The 15,661-nt window shown below is 39.9% G+C and overlaps 1 protein-coding gene across 1 annotated transcript in view; it reads left to right on the top strand.

Moving 5' to 3' along the window:
- PTPRM (protein tyrosine phosphatase receptor type M) overlaps positions 1-15,661 on the top strand; it is a 594,672-nt gene that overhangs the window by 145,473 nt on the left and 433,538 nt on the right. Inside the window, 1 exon segment of the mRNA XM_007458456.1 lies at positions 8,964-9,138. Within this exon segment, the coding sequence (XP_007458518.1) occupies positions 8,964-9,138 (175 nt within the window).

Below are 15,661 nucleotides of genomic sequence, written 5' to 3'. Positions count from 1 at the left end.
AATATATATATATATATATATATATATATATATATATATATATCCATTCTCTTTCAGATTCTTTTCCTTTATAGGTTATTACAAAATAGTGAGTATAGTTCCTTGTGCTATACAATAGGTCCTTGATGGTTATCTCTTTTTTATATAATAGTGTGTATGTATTACTCCCTAATTTATCTCTCCCCCACCACCTTTCCCCTTTGGTAACGTAAATTTGTTTTCTATTTCTGTGGGTCTATTTCCATTTTGTGAATAAGTTCATTTGTATCCTTTTTTTAGATTCCACATGTAAGTGATATCATATGATATTTGTCTTTCTCTGACTCACTTCACTTAGTATGATAGTCTCTAGGTCCATCCGTGTTGCTGCAGATGGCATTATTTCACTTTTTCTGTGGCTCAGTAATATTCCATTGTATATATATGACACATCTTCTTAAACCAATCATCTTGACGCACGTGATCTGAGAACTGGGCTAATACAGAACCGACAGGTGCTGTTGGACCTGCTGAATGTATTCAGCCTCAGGAAACAAGACCAGGATTAAAGTGTGAATGCCAGGATTTCAAAGGGAAAGAATGAATATGGCCTTCAGAAGCGCATCTTTCTCTGGCGTTTGGGCACGTGATCTGTTCTCGTCTTAATCCTCCCCCCCGTCCCTGTCCCCATGGTCTTTGGTCCTTTCCTTGGGGCGCCCCCTCCTCTCCTGTCCTGTCACTTTCCATCTGGCACTGGCATCGCCCCTTCTTTCTCTGCGGGTCTCACTTCTTCCTCTTCCTTTTTTTCTCTCCGTCTCCCTGCCTCTCCCTCCTGCCTTCCACAGACTTTCCTGGTTTGTTTCTCTGCTCATCTGATTCCCCTTACGTGCGTGTGGCCTCAGTGGTCGACAGTCTTCAGGCAGCTATTCTGCTCACGTTTTCCAAGTGGGATTTTCGACTTGCATGAAATTCCTGGTGATGCCACAAATTTAAATGAGTCAATCTGAGTAATTAATCTTATAGATATTTAAATTTTGCCATGCGTCCCTAATTCTAAATAAACATTTTAGTAGTGCTACATGCTCTTCAGTTAAATTATCTTAAGCACACTTAATCTTACTTAGTTTGGTTTGTATTTTCCATTTTGGGGAATATCCACTTATGGATACTGAAGATGTGAGTCTCAAGGAGCATCCTTGCCTGATGGAAAGAGGTCAGAGTTAGCATCTCATAGTATTATAGGGAATTTATCATTCTTCAAAATATTAAAAATGGGATTTATTTTAATTTAAAAGTGCTATCGAGGGCTTCCCTGGTCGCGCAGTGGTTGAGAGTCCGCCTGCCGATGCAGGGGACACGGGTTCGTGCCCCGGGCTGGTAAGATCCCACATGCCGCAAAGCGGCTGGGCCCGTGAGCCATGGCCGCTGAGCCTGCGCGTCCGGAGCCTGTGCTCTGCAACAGGAGAGGCCACAACAGTGAGAGGCCCGCATACCGGAAAAAAAAAAAAAAAAAGTGCTATTGATTAAGAGAATAAATGAATTTGTACCATAAAAGGCATGCAGTACCACAGAAATATAAATATTCTTCTGAATATTTGATCTTTTACCCAAGATAAGCTGATTTTTTCCCCCTGTTGTATTGGAAATATTAATAAGAAAAGGTCAGTGATTTAGGCCAATTCCCTGTCCTGTTTGATCTGTTTGTAGTTTTTAACAGGAGTTGGAAAATAATTTGATTTTAGGAGCCATTTGAATTCCCATTAAAAAACACAATTTTTTTTTAAAAGAAGGTTTTATTTATTTATTTATTATTTTTGTTGGCTGCCTTGGGTCTTTGTTGCTGCTCTCTAGTTGCAGCGAGCAGGGGCTACTCTTTGTTGCGGTGTGCGGGCTTCTTATTGCGGTGGCTTCTCTTGTTGTGGAGCATGGGCTCTAGGCACGCGGGCTTCAGCAGTTGGGGCACACGGGCTCAGTAGTTGTGGCTTGTGGGCTCTAGAGCGCAGGCTCAGTAGTTGTGGCACACGGGCTTAGTTGCTCCACGGCACATGGGATCTCCCTGGACCAGGGCTTGAATTGGCAGGCGGATTCTTAACCACTGTGCCACCAGAGAAGTCCAAATAACACAATTCTTATAAATAGATAATAACTCTCTATAGAGATTTTTAGGTTATTCATCCAAAAAAAAAACCTTAAAATTTTTATTCCCTTTTGACCTAATAATTTTAGGAAATAGGGATTGTCATAAGATCATTTATAATAGTGACAAATATAAATAATTTAAATGTGTAGCAATAGAGAACTACTTATATAAATAATGGCTACAGCCATACAGTGGAAAACATTAAAAAGCATGTTTTTGAAATTATCTAATGCTATGAAAAATTCTACAGATATCACAAGAAATTTAAACGAAGAGATCATATATATATATATATATCATATATATTATCATATATATGATATATATATGATATATCATATATATGTATATATAAAATCATATATATCATATATAATATATACCATATATTATATATATATAAAACCACTATTTCAAATTTTATTTAAATTAAAATGATCTGTAACAAAAAGTAAACTAAACCTTGCCAATGTTTGTTCTTTTTCTTTTTGTTTTCTTTTCCCGTTCTTTCTTTTTTTTTTTTTTTTTTTGGTATAATTGCCATTCTACTGGGTATGAAGTGATATCTCATTGTGGTCTTGATTTGCATTTCCCTAATGGCTAATGATGTTGAGCATCTTTTCATGTGCTTATTGATCATTTCTGTATCTTCTTTGGTGAAAATGTCTATTTAAGTCCTTTGTGCATTTTAAAATTGGATTGTTTGGTTTTTGTTGCTGTTGTTTTGCTGAGTTGTAGAACTTCTTTATGTATTCAGGATACTAATCCCTTATGAGATAAATTATTTGTAAATATTTTCTCTCATTCTGTTGGTTGTATTTTTACTCTCTTGGTAGTGTCCTTTGATGCACAAAAGTTTGTATTTTGATGAAGTCAAGTTTACCTATTTTTTCTTTTGTTGCCTGTGATTTTGGCATTGTATTTAAGAAATCAATTCCAAATCTAGGATCATGAAGATTTCCCCCTATGTTTTCTTCTGAGAGATTTATACTTTTAGCTCTTAATTTTAGGTATTTGATCATTTGATTTAATTGTGTATAAAATGAAAGGGTCCAAGTTCATTGTTTTGCACATGGATGTCCAGTTTTACCAGCACCATTTGTTGAAAAAAGTATCATTTCTCCATTGAATGGTCTTGGCACCCATGTCAAAAATCCACTGACAAGACATGTGAGGGTCTATTTCTGGGTTCTCTATCCTATTCCATTGGTCTATGTCTGTCCTTATGCCAGTACCACACTGTGTTTTGATTACAGTAGCTTTGTAGTAAGTTTTGAAGTTGAGAAGTGTGAGTCCTCCAACTTTGTTATTTTATTTTGGCTACAGTGACAGCTTTTGAATAGAACTGTTGCTAGCCCATAAGACCTAAACTGGCCTTAAAGATTTGCTGTGTAACTCTGACAAATCAGTATTCATGACTATTGAGCATCTCTGAAAAGCCACAGGAGTTTTCAATATCCTGATATTCATTGTATTACTGTCCTATTGCTGCTGTAACAAGTTACCACAAACTTAGTGGCTTCATTATCTCACTGTTCTGGAGGTCAGAAGTCCTAAAATAAGGTGATGGCAGGGCTGGCTCCTTCTGGAAGCTGTAGGGGAGGATCTGTTCTTTGTTTCTGCGGCTTCCAGAAGCTTCCTGCATTTCGTGGCTCATGGTTCCTTCCTCAGTCTTCAAAGCACTTGCTTCTCTGGTCACATCTCCTTCTGCATCTGACCTTCCTACTTTCTCCTACCTTATCATTACATTGGGCCCACCTGGATAATCTAGCATAATCTTCCCATCTGTAAATCCTTATTTTTTTTATTATTATTTTTTGGTGGTGCTAATATATCCTTTAATGGCAGAATGTGGTAATTATTGAATTAATTATTGCTAACATAGTTTTCAAATGAAAAGAGAATAGAAAAAAAACAAATTAAACGTGACACAACCTGACCAAACACATGTCAAATTACAGTTTCAAGGTTATTTTACAAAATACCTCCATTTATACCATAGATCCTTATTTTAATCTCATCTGCAAACTCCCAGGTTCTGGTGACCAGGGAATAGACATCTTTGGGGACCACTCTTTTGTCTACCACGATTACAATGACTGGGCAGTGTTGCTGACAGAGGGGCACACAGATCCTCTAAAATATCCTTTTATTTTTCCCTGTTGGTATCCCTTGTAAATAAAGATTCGCTGTCCAGTTGTAAGGATCAGGTATAAGTCTGTTAATATAACAATCTCACATTTCTTTCCTACCTATGGAACTTTTTTCCACTGAGACTATGACTCCTAGAGTCAGCAAATATTAATTGAGCTATATTCCCTGTGCACCCATGTCCACAAAATGAATACATCTGTTTCATGACCTTGAGGAACTTATAATCTACTAGAAGAGAAAGATGGTACTGCAGTGTAACCCACTTTTAAAAAATTTCTTTCTTTTTTATTTAATTTGTATTTTATATTAGGGTATAGTTGATTTACAATGTTGTGTTAGTTTCAGGTGTACAGCAAAGTGATTCAGTATATATATCCATTATTTTTCAGATTCTTTTCCCATATAGGTTTTTACAGAGTATTGAGTAGAGTTCCCTGTGCTATACAGTAGGTCCTTGTTGATTATCTATTTTATATATAGTAGTGTGTGTTTGTTAATCCCAACCTCCTAATTTATCCCTCCCGTGACCTTTCCCCTTTAGTAACCATAAGTTTGTTTTCTGTGTCTACGAGTCTGTTTGTTTTATAAATAAGTTCATTTGTATTGTTTTTTAGATTCCACATATGAGTGATGTAATATGATATTTGTCTTTCTCTGTCTGACTTGCTTCACTTAGTGTGATAATCTCTAGGTCCATCCATGTTGCTGCAAATGGCATTATTTCTACCTTTTTTATGTCTGAGTAGTATTCCATTGTATATATGTACCATATCTTCTTTATCCATTCGTCTGTTGATGGACATTTAGGTTGCTTCCATGTCCTGGCTATTGTATATAATGCTGCTATGATCATTGGGGAGCATGTATCTTTTCAAATTATGGTTTTCTCCAGGTATATGCCCAGGAGTGGGATTGCTAGATCATATGGTAACCCACTTTTATAGATTATATTTCCTAAATAGCTTTAGAATCCCTCCCTTCCTGTCTCTCATCCCTCCTTTTGTCATGTGTTACTATGATTTTTGCAGAAAATACAGCCAGTTTCCTTGACATCAGTTGGGCTCCCACACTCCTTGCTTTGGGCCATTACTGTACCCACAGATGTGCTCACGTCACCCCTTTGGCAAAAATCCTTGTGTTCCTGGCATCAGGATAAACTGTAACCCTCCACAGGTCCTGTTCCTGGTTGTGGGCTCTACCATTCCAGCCTCATCACCTGCCATTCCAGGAGCACGTTGTGTTCTAGTGGAACCTCCCCACAGTTCAGCTGTCTTGGCTGTTGACTTTTACAGAGCTCTTCTCACTTACTGGCTCCATTTTTCATCCTTCACTGCCCGAGAAAGTCCTGTGCATCCCCAGTTCTGGCCTCAAGTCATGCTTTCTAGAAAGCCAACCCTCACCCGCCTCGCTGGTGAGGAGGCTCTTTTTCCTGGGTTTACTGTGTCAGGCAGTTCCTTGGTCTGTAGTGTAATTAGTTCCTTACCTGTCTGTTTTTCTAACCAGACTATGGATTCAATTAGGTAAGGGATGGTTCTCTTAACCCCATGCTCCCTGTGTATGTAGAGTGCCTGCCTCATAAAAGATGTTTACTAAGTGTGGGTTGAATGAATGCTTGGATCCACGTACATGTGAATGATGTAAGAGAAAATACCTGCAGATTGAAGCAAGATTTATGATAGCATATGGATTCTAAGCTAAAATGATTGCTAGCTAGCACTTTTCTCCTTTCTATATACTGTTTGTCTTGAAGAAGCTGAATCTAACTTTCTGTGTGATTAAATACATGGGCTTAAAAAAAAGTCCCATTCCTGAGAGTTCATGTGACTCATTGGAGTTCTGTAAAGCTGTTAGTTTGAAGCTGTTTATTTTAAAGGATAAATTTGTGGCATGAAGTCAACAGCTATGAAGTAAAGCTCGTCTCAACATATATATGAATCCAACACAGAGGTTTTCTTAAACTTGACTGCCCTCGGTACAGCCTTGAATACTTGTGAGGGATCCATAAGGGCATACTTTAAAATTCTTCTGAATAAACATTCTTTTGAGACAGGCTTATTTCATTAGGACAAATATTACAAGACGACTATAGAAGTATATTCTTACAAGATTCATGCCACAAGTAAGTAAATAAATAAGTAGGTAGCCCTTTTGTTTCTGTCATTGTTAATAAACAAAACAAATAATCATAAATGGTATGCCTTTCTTAAAATGTGAAATATGCCTTTTTTCAGGGCTTTTTTTTTTTTTTTTTTTTTTCAAAACGAGATTAGATTTTTTTTCAGTCTGAAAAAGACAAACTTAATTTTTTAGAGTAGTAGGTCTAAGGTTACTCCTAGTGGTAGAATTTAATTATTTATTATATTTATTTGGGGGAGAGGATGGGAGACAATGTATGAAATACAGAGAGAAATACTTTCTCCTGTTGTATTAATTAATAATGCTGGATTGATGTTGTTTTGTTTAACTTCTCAGTGCCCTTTGTCAGACCAAATTGAGGCGATTTAGTAATAAAAAAGACTCACATAGGATATATAAGGTATATATTTAATGTCACATTCAGATCTATGACTCTTTAAGCTATTAACAAGGCTGTTTTGACAGCTAGTACTAAAGATGGTGGGAACTGTTCTTCCGCGCCCCCGACGTTTCCTTCGCTGTGACAGGAACTGTACTGGCGCAGCACCGGGATGCCTTGTCTCTTTCCACGCGGCTGCTGGACCGGAAGCCGGGAGCGCGCCCGGCCCAGCCCCTCTTTTTGGGAGCTCACTCCCCACAGCAGCCCTTCCTCCATCCTGCGAGTTTCCCAGGAGCACCCCACGTAGGGGCCCGGGGATGGTGTGGTTTTGCAATGCGGCCCGTGGCTTGGGTGGGTGAGTCTAATTCCGTGCTTCAGTTCTAGCAAGCTGATGGTTACCACGCATCGGCCGTGTTCTGCGTATTCTGCAGGGCCAGGTCCACGGGTACTAAACGAGGTGTTTGACAGCCTGTCCGCCTTTCTTCTTGAACTCATCCCTCAGCTGGTCCAGAATCCGGGCAGGGACTTGTGGTCCCAATCATTAGGCAAGTGTCCTTGCGCGTGTATATCATTAAATTCTCACAGCTGCCCTGACAGTTGTATTGTCCCCTTACAGATGAGGAAAGGGGGGCCCCAGGAGCATAAATTACTCTGACGTTAGGTTTGGCACCCTGGTCCATCTACTCCCAAACTCATGTCCGTTAGGACATACTGACAAAGAAAATATCACAGCAAAAGCTTCTAAAAGGCTGTGCATAATATAAATCACTGAGTTCTACAGATGAGTTTTATTATTGGTAGCCTGGCGTGTTCATACCTATAAACACAAACATTTTCATACGGTCTGCAAGTCCCTGAATGCACAGGTGCGTGCCCACCTTCCCAGCTCCACTGGCCACCTTGATGTCCTCCAAAGCTTTCGGCTCTTTCTAACCATCCCGGGCCTCTTGTTCTCTCTCCTCTGACCGGGCCACTCCTTTTCTTCCACCCTCCCCTTTGCCTGGCAGTTTCTACTTACCCTCCAGATCTCAGCTCCAATGTCACCTCCTCAACACGGCAGCATATCTAAAGACAGCCTCATTGTGACTTCTGCCAGCCACCTGCCCTGGCCATCATTGGGGATCATGTATCCATTTCAAGCCTATATTCCCCAGCAACTGAAGCACTACTGTGAACACTGGGGCCACTTTTCTGTTGTCCACTGTTGTGAGCCTAGTGTCCTAACACAGTGACAGCACGTCGATGGCACCCAGCATGGTTGCTGGGTGAATAATTGGACATAATGCTTGGTGTCGTGCATTTGCCTTAAGGTCTTTGCCCATTGTTTTCTCCTTAGTACTTGCAAATAACGTGTTAAAGATAGCCTCTTTCCTGATAACTGTAAGAAAAAGAATATATAGGACTGAAATCTGTAATCTTTCTTGAGGCTTTAAACTGTGGGGAGCACAGAATGGATTTCCAAGTGTGTGTAACTAATGACTTAATTAATGTCTACGAGATAGTGTAAAGACAGCACTGTTCCAGTGTTGGAACGTGCTTTGTGTGGTCCTGGGCTGTGGGATGTGCAAAGGAACTTCTCTCCTAGCATTTCAGTGTCAGGCAATATTAAGCACCTACTTCTGCTTGGTTCTGATGGCTCCAGGAAGAAAATCCTAAAGCTGAGACTCGTCCTTCAGAGCTTATGCTAATACCTACTTACATTGTTAATGTAGCTCTTGATAAGTTGTTTATCAGTTCATGTATAAAATGAGGTCCGTCACAGGGTAGTGTGCGAATTAATTTTGTTTCCAAGCCAAGTATAAAAGAAAATGATTAAGTATTACAGAAAGACTAAATGTTGATAGTTTGGAAGCAAAATGAAGAACTTTTCCGTGTGCTTTTTCCTCTCCTGTTGAGGCAGAATAACATAATGAACATTTTAAAGGGGCAAAACCAAAGACATTTCTGAACACTTAATTTTGCATCCCTCAAATCCTGAAAGTGTTGATCGAGGCAGAATTTCAGTTTCTGGGCACCTGTTTCCCTGGAACAACTGCCATGGGTAATAAACTGTGGAACCAAGATCTGTAAGGAGGTAACATCAGTGACATCCATTCTGTGCCTTCAGATGTCTTCCTGGTTGCATATGACAGCTGATATTGTTTCTTTCTGCTCTCCCCATCTCCACGTTTACAGGGCATTGATGTACGGGATGCTCCTCTGAAGGAAATAAAGGTGACTAGTTCCCGGCGATTCATAGCATCGTTTAATGTCATGAATACAACCAAACGAGATGCTGGAAAATACCGCTGCATGATTCGAACCGATGGAGGAGTTGGCCTATCCAACTATGCAGAATTGGTAGTTAAAGGTATTTAATGTTATTTTTATACCTCCAAATAGTGTATTAAAAGAGACATGTGGGATGGTTGTGAGTTCATGATTTGTTGAAAGCTCAGACTTATCCTTGTCTGTTTCTGAACAGTAGTTTGGTGACAGGCTGTATGGATGGATTACATTTTAAGTACAAATTTTGCACCTGAGCAATAGTTTTGAAAAATGTATTTTATTTATGTTGGTTCAGTTGCACACAAAGCAATGAATGTGCTCGGGGCAAGTTCTTCTGCCAGCTCTGTGTACAGAGATTGCAACCCTATCAGTTTTTTTTAAGGAATAAAATTTTTTTACTGATAGAAAATCACTTAAAATGCAAATATTCCCCAGCCACGGTGTTTATGATAGCAGGGTGGTTAATAAAATGAAGCAATGTCAGTATAAAAATGCGCCGTCACATCATACAAGCCGCATTGATAGTAGTGGGTTAACATTCATAATGTTGCTGTTAGGTTCTATTACTATATTTTGCATGACTGAAAAACCGAGTCATTATATTCAGGAAGGTGGGAGACGAGTAATAAAAAGGGGGGGGACAAATTTCCTTTGGCTGGTTTGACGTTTTTTGTGTGTGCATGGACTTAGAAGTTTATAGTATTAAGCTGGTAAGGCAATTTTTGGTCCCAGACGGAATTTGGACTTTTAGATATACCGTGAGGCATTTTTATACCTTGTAGCAAGCCATTGCTGCTTCCTCCTAGGGGAAGAGAATGATGCCTGCTTGTTACATGTTCTCCCCTGCATTTATTAAATGAGGAACATAAAATTGGTCTCTTTTGGATGGACTATTCCTTTTGTCAGCAAATTTCTCTATGTCGGCAGTTTTACAGGCTGCAGGGTTCAAACCCCAGAGCTAGCTGTGTGGGCGTGGTCCTATGGCTTACCCTCTCGGTGCTTCTGTTTTCTCATGTTTAACATAGACATAATAATGTGACCGACCCTAAAGGGCCATCAGGAGGACCAGATGCAAAAGGTATGTGAATGGCACTTAGAACAGGAGACCTAGTAGGCAGCCGGCACCTGTTCGGGCCGTGATAGGGCATTGAGTGGCTCTTGTTCTCCGTTCTAGTCCATCAGTGGTCCTCATCTGAGAATGCAGGACTGAACCACCTTTCCAAATAAAACAAAATACAAATACCTGCCCACCTATTCTCTACCACCATTACCACACCCATGTTGAATCAGAATCTCTGGGACCAGAGCCTCTGCCATAAAATCTATAGGTGATCAGGGCAGACGCTACTGCTGTGAAATCAGCTCTGCCAACGTTAGTCACGCCTGGCTTGGGGGAAGCCTGCCCCCCAGCACTGTTTATCTGCAGCAGTGGCTAATGTTCTGTGGAAGGAAGCCAGGAAGCACACCCTGCAATATCTGCTCACATGGTCTAATTTGCCACACCAGAGCCCTGTGATTTTGGGTTTGTAGCGAAACTGTAGCCCGTCTGGCTAGTTTCTGAGTTTAGGTTTTACCTGTAAGAAAACTAAAACTCTGCATAGATGTGCACACCCTCCCCTGCAGAAGGCTCTCGGGGAAGCGAGGGGTTTCCTTGTGGAAAATGGACACCATTTGCCAACAAATCCAGCAGAACGGCCGCCGCGCCGTTGCCACGGCTGAGTTCTCTATTGTCATCGCTGTTACTTAATTTTCATCTTGGTCCCGTTCTTTGTGACTGTTTTCTGTTTTCTGACTTCTGGTTGCTCCAGTGCTTCACTGTGCCCGTGCCCCGTGAGGCGTGGTGCTTTGTAATCAGTACGATAGAAATCTAGTCACCTCTTTAAAAACTGCCTCTGTGGGAAAGTTAATTTGTTGGGAGTTATAAGCAAGTCAGAAATTTCTAGTCTGCCACAACACACATAAGCACAGAGGCTGAGTGGGTCCTTACTCACATTTCTGCCACATGTTTTCCTGCCTTACGACAACGTGGAGGGATCTTGGGTCATGGTGATAAAATGTCCGGGCACCCTTTGCATCTCTGCACCCTGCCACAGCTGGTGACAATTGGCTTGCAGATATGGCTCAAATCTGGAGTTTGACTTTTCCTCCATTTATAATTTTTATAGCCATATTTTGCATGTATTTGATTTCTCAAAATGAGGTAACATGCTGGATTCTACTAATTAAATAAAGCACTGCGTTGACACAATTACTTTAAAATATATATTGGCATGTTTAGGCCACCTGTGTGATTGAATACTTTTTATATGCATGTGTTTAGAGTGCTAATTTTTTCAAAATGGGAAAAACTTAAGTCCAAAGAGTTTATAACTTCCTTAAGGTCATTCCCTGATTTGGTGCTAGCCCACAAATGAAGCCCAGGTCATTTTAAACTATCATTCTTGCCTGTTTTATGTCTACCACTGCTTTTGGTAATCAAAGACATAAAAATATTTCATGTAATCTCCACAATTCATGTAAATATACATATATGCCAATATCATATTTAATTATAGGAGACATATATTAGGAATTCATATATGTATATCAATTAGATATATGTATATGATATGTATCTATAGGTATATAAATTCTTTCTTTGCTGGCTTGATTTAGAATTATGTTAATCATGTCCTTTCACTTGGATTAAATATTTTAAATTGCTTTTTATCACTTAGTATAGATTGAGTTCCTTCCTTCTTTCCCTTTGAAAAAATTTATTCAAAATTTAAATATTGACATTGGTTCAAGATGGCAGAGTAGAAGAACGTGCTCTCATTCCCTCTTCCAAGAGCACCTGAATCACAACTAACTGCTGAACAATCACCGACAGGAAGACACTGCAACTCACCAAAAAAGGTACCCCACATCCAAAGACAAAGGAGAAGGCACAGTGAGACGGTAGGAGGGGCACAATCACAATAAAATCAAATCCCTTAACTGCTGGGTGGGTGACTCACAAACTGGAGAACACTTATACCACAGAAGTCCACCCACTGGAGTGAAGGTTCTGAGCCTCCCGTCAGGCTTCCCAACCTGCAAGTCTGGCAACGGGAGGAGGAATTCCTAGAGAATCAGACTTTGAAGGCTAGTGGGATTTGATTGCAGGACTTCAACAGGACTGGGGGAAACAGAGACTCCACTCTTGGAGGGCACACACAAAGTAGTGTGTGCATCGGGACCCAGGGGAAGGGAAAGAGCAGTGACCCCAGGGGAGAGTGAGTCAGACCTACCTGCTAGTGTTGGAGGGTCTCCTGCAGAGGCAGGGGGTGGCTGTGTCTCACGGTGAGGACAAGGACACTGGCAGCAGAAGTTCTGGGAAATAATCCTTGGTGTGAGAACCTCCCAGAGTCCACCATTGGTCCCACCAGAGAGCCAGGTAGGCTCCAGTGTTGGGTCGCCTCAGGCCAAACAACCAACAGGGAGGGAACCCAGCACCACCCATCGCAGACAAGTGGATTAAAGTTTTACTGAGCTCTGCCCACCAGAGCAACAGCCAGCTCTACCCACCACCAGTCCCAGCCATCAGGAAACTTGCACAAGCCTCTTAGATAGCCTCAACCACCAGAGGGCAGACAGCAGAAGCAAGAACTACAATCCTGCAGCCTGTGGAACAAAAACCACATTCACAGAAAGAGAGACAAGATGAAAAGGCAGAGGGCTATGTACCAGATGAAGGAACAAGCTAAAACCCCAGAAAAAAAACTAAATGAAGTGGAGATAGGCAAGCTTCCAGAAAAAGAATTCACAATAATGATAGTGAAGATGCGCCAGGAGCTTGGAGAAAGAATGGAGGCAAAGATTGAGAAGATGCAAGAAATGTTTAACAAAGACCTAGAAGAATTAAAGAACAAACAAACAGAGATGAACAATACAGTAACTGAAATGAAGAATACACTAGAATGAATCAATAGCAGAATAACTGAGACAGAAAAACAGATAAGGAACCTGGAAGACAAAATGGTGGAATTCACTGCTGCAGAACAGGGTAAAGAAAAAAGAATGAAAAGAAATGAAGACAGCCCAAGAGACCTCTGGGACAACATTAAACACAACAACATTCGCATTATAGGGGTCCCAGAAGGAGAAGAGAAAGAGAAAGGACAAGAGAAAATATTTGAAGAGATTATAGTTGAAAACTTCCCTAACATGGGAAAGGAAAGAGCCACCCAAGTCCAGGAAGCACAGAGTCCCAGGCAGGAGAAACCCAAGGAGAAACACGCCGAGACACATAGTAATCAAATTGGCAAAAATTAAAGACAAAGAAAAATTATTAAAAGCAGCAAGGGAAACACAACAAATAACATACAAGGGAACTCCCATAAGGTCAACAGCTGATTTCTCAGCAGAAACTCTACAAGCCAGAAGGGAGTGGCATGATATACTTAAAGTGATGAAAGGGAGGAACCTAAAACCAAGATTACTCTACCCAGCAGGGATCTCATTCAGATTTGATGGAGAAATCAAAAGCTTTATAGACAAGCAAAAGCTAAGAGAATTCAGCACCACCAAACCAGCTCTACAACAAATGCTAAAGGAACTTCTCTAAGTGGGAAACACAAGAGAAGAAAAGGACCTACAAAAACAAACCCAAAACAATTAAGAAAATGGTAATAGGAACATACATATAGATAATTACCTTAAACGTGAATGGATTAAACGCTCCAACCAAATGACACAGGCTCGCTGAATGGATACAAAACAAGACCCATAAATATGCCGTCCACAAGAGACCCACTTCAGACCTAGGGACACATACAGATGGACAGTGAGGGGATGGAAAGAGATATTCCATGGAAATGGAAATCAAAAGAAAGCTGGAATAACAATATTTATATCAGATAAAATCAACTTTAAAATAAAGAATGTTACAAGAGACAAGGAAGGACACTATATAATGATCAAGGGATCAATCCAAGAAGAAGATATAACAATTATAAATATATATGCACCCAACATAGGAGCACCTCAATACATAAGGCAACTGCTAACAGCTATGAAAGAGGAAATCGACAGTAACGCAATAATAGTGGGGGACTTTAACACCTCACTTATACCAATGGGCAGATCATCCAAATAGAAAATTAATAAGGAAACACAAGCTTTAAATGACGCAATAGACCAGATAGATTTAATTGATATTTAATTAAATATTCCATTCGGAAACAGCAGATTACACTTTCTTCTCAAGTGGGCACGGATAGTGCATTCCTCCAGGATAGATCACATCATGGGTCGCAGATCAAGCCTTGGTAAATTTAAGAGAATTGAAATCATATCAAGCATCTTTTCTGACCACAATGCTATGAGATTACAAACCAATTACAGGGAAAACAACGTAAAAAACACAAACACATGGAGGATAAACAATACGTTACTAAATAACCAAGTTATTATAAGTAACAAGTTACAGTAATCCAGACAGTATGGTACTGGCACAAAAACAGAAATATAGATCAATGGAACAGGATAGAAAGCCCAGAGATAAACCCACGCACATATGGCCACCTTATCTTTGATAAAGGAGGCAAGAGTATACAATGGAGAAAAGACAGCCTCTTCAATAAGTGGTGCTGGGAAAACTGGACAGCTACATGTAAAAGAATAAAATTAGAACACTCCCTAACACCATACACAAAAATAAACTCAAAATGGATTAAAGGCCTAAATGTAAGGCCAGACACTCTAAAACTCTTAGAGGAAAACATAGGAAGAACACTTTTTGATGTAAATCACAGCAAGATCTTTTTTGATGCACTTCCTAGAGTAATGGAAATAAAAACAAAAATAAACAAATGGGATCTAATGAAACTTGAAAGCTTTTGCACAGCAAAGGAAACTACAAACAAGATGAAAAGACAACCCTCAGAATGGGAGACAATATTTGCAAATGAATCAGCGGACAAAGGATTAATCTCCAAAATATATAAACAGCTCATGCAGCTCAATATTAAAAAAACAAACAACCCAATGCAAAAATGGGCAGAAGACCCAAATAGACATTTCTCCAAAGAAGACATACAGATGGCCAAGAAGCACATGAAAAGCTGCTCAACATCACTAGTTATTAGAGAAATGTACATCAAAACTACAATGAGGTATCACCTCACACCAGTTAGAATGGGCATCATCAGAAAATCTACAAACAACAAATGCTGGAGAGGGTGTGGAGAAAAGGGAACCCTCTTGCACTGTTGGTGAGAATGTAAATTGGTACAGCCACTATGGAGAACAGTATGGAGATTCCTTTAAAAACTAAAAATAGAATTACCATATGACCCAGCAATCCCACTACTGGGCATATACCCTGAGAAAACTATAATTCAAAAAGAGTCATGTACCCCAGTGTTCATTGCAGCACTATTTACAATAGCCATGACATGGAAGCAACCTAAGTGTCCATCGACAGATGAATGGTTAAAGAAGATGTGGCACATATATATAATGGAATATTACTCAGCCATTAAAAGGAACGAAATTGGGTCATTTGTAGAGACGTGAATGGAACTAGAGCCTGTCATACAGAGTGAAGTAAGTCAGAGAGAAAAACAAATATCGTATATTAA

This window comes from Lipotes vexillifer, unplaced genomic scaffold (genome assembly GCF_000442215.2).
Source record: "Lipotes vexillifer unplaced genomic scaffold, Lipotes_vexillifer_v1.1 scaffold447, whole genome shotgun sequence".
In the NCBI taxonomy this organism is placed as follows: domain Eukaryota; kingdom Metazoa; phylum Chordata; class Mammalia; order Artiodactyla; family Lipotidae; genus Lipotes; species Lipotes vexillifer.
Note: the sequence above shows the minus strand (reverse complement) of the source record. Positions and strands in the feature narration are given on the sequence as shown.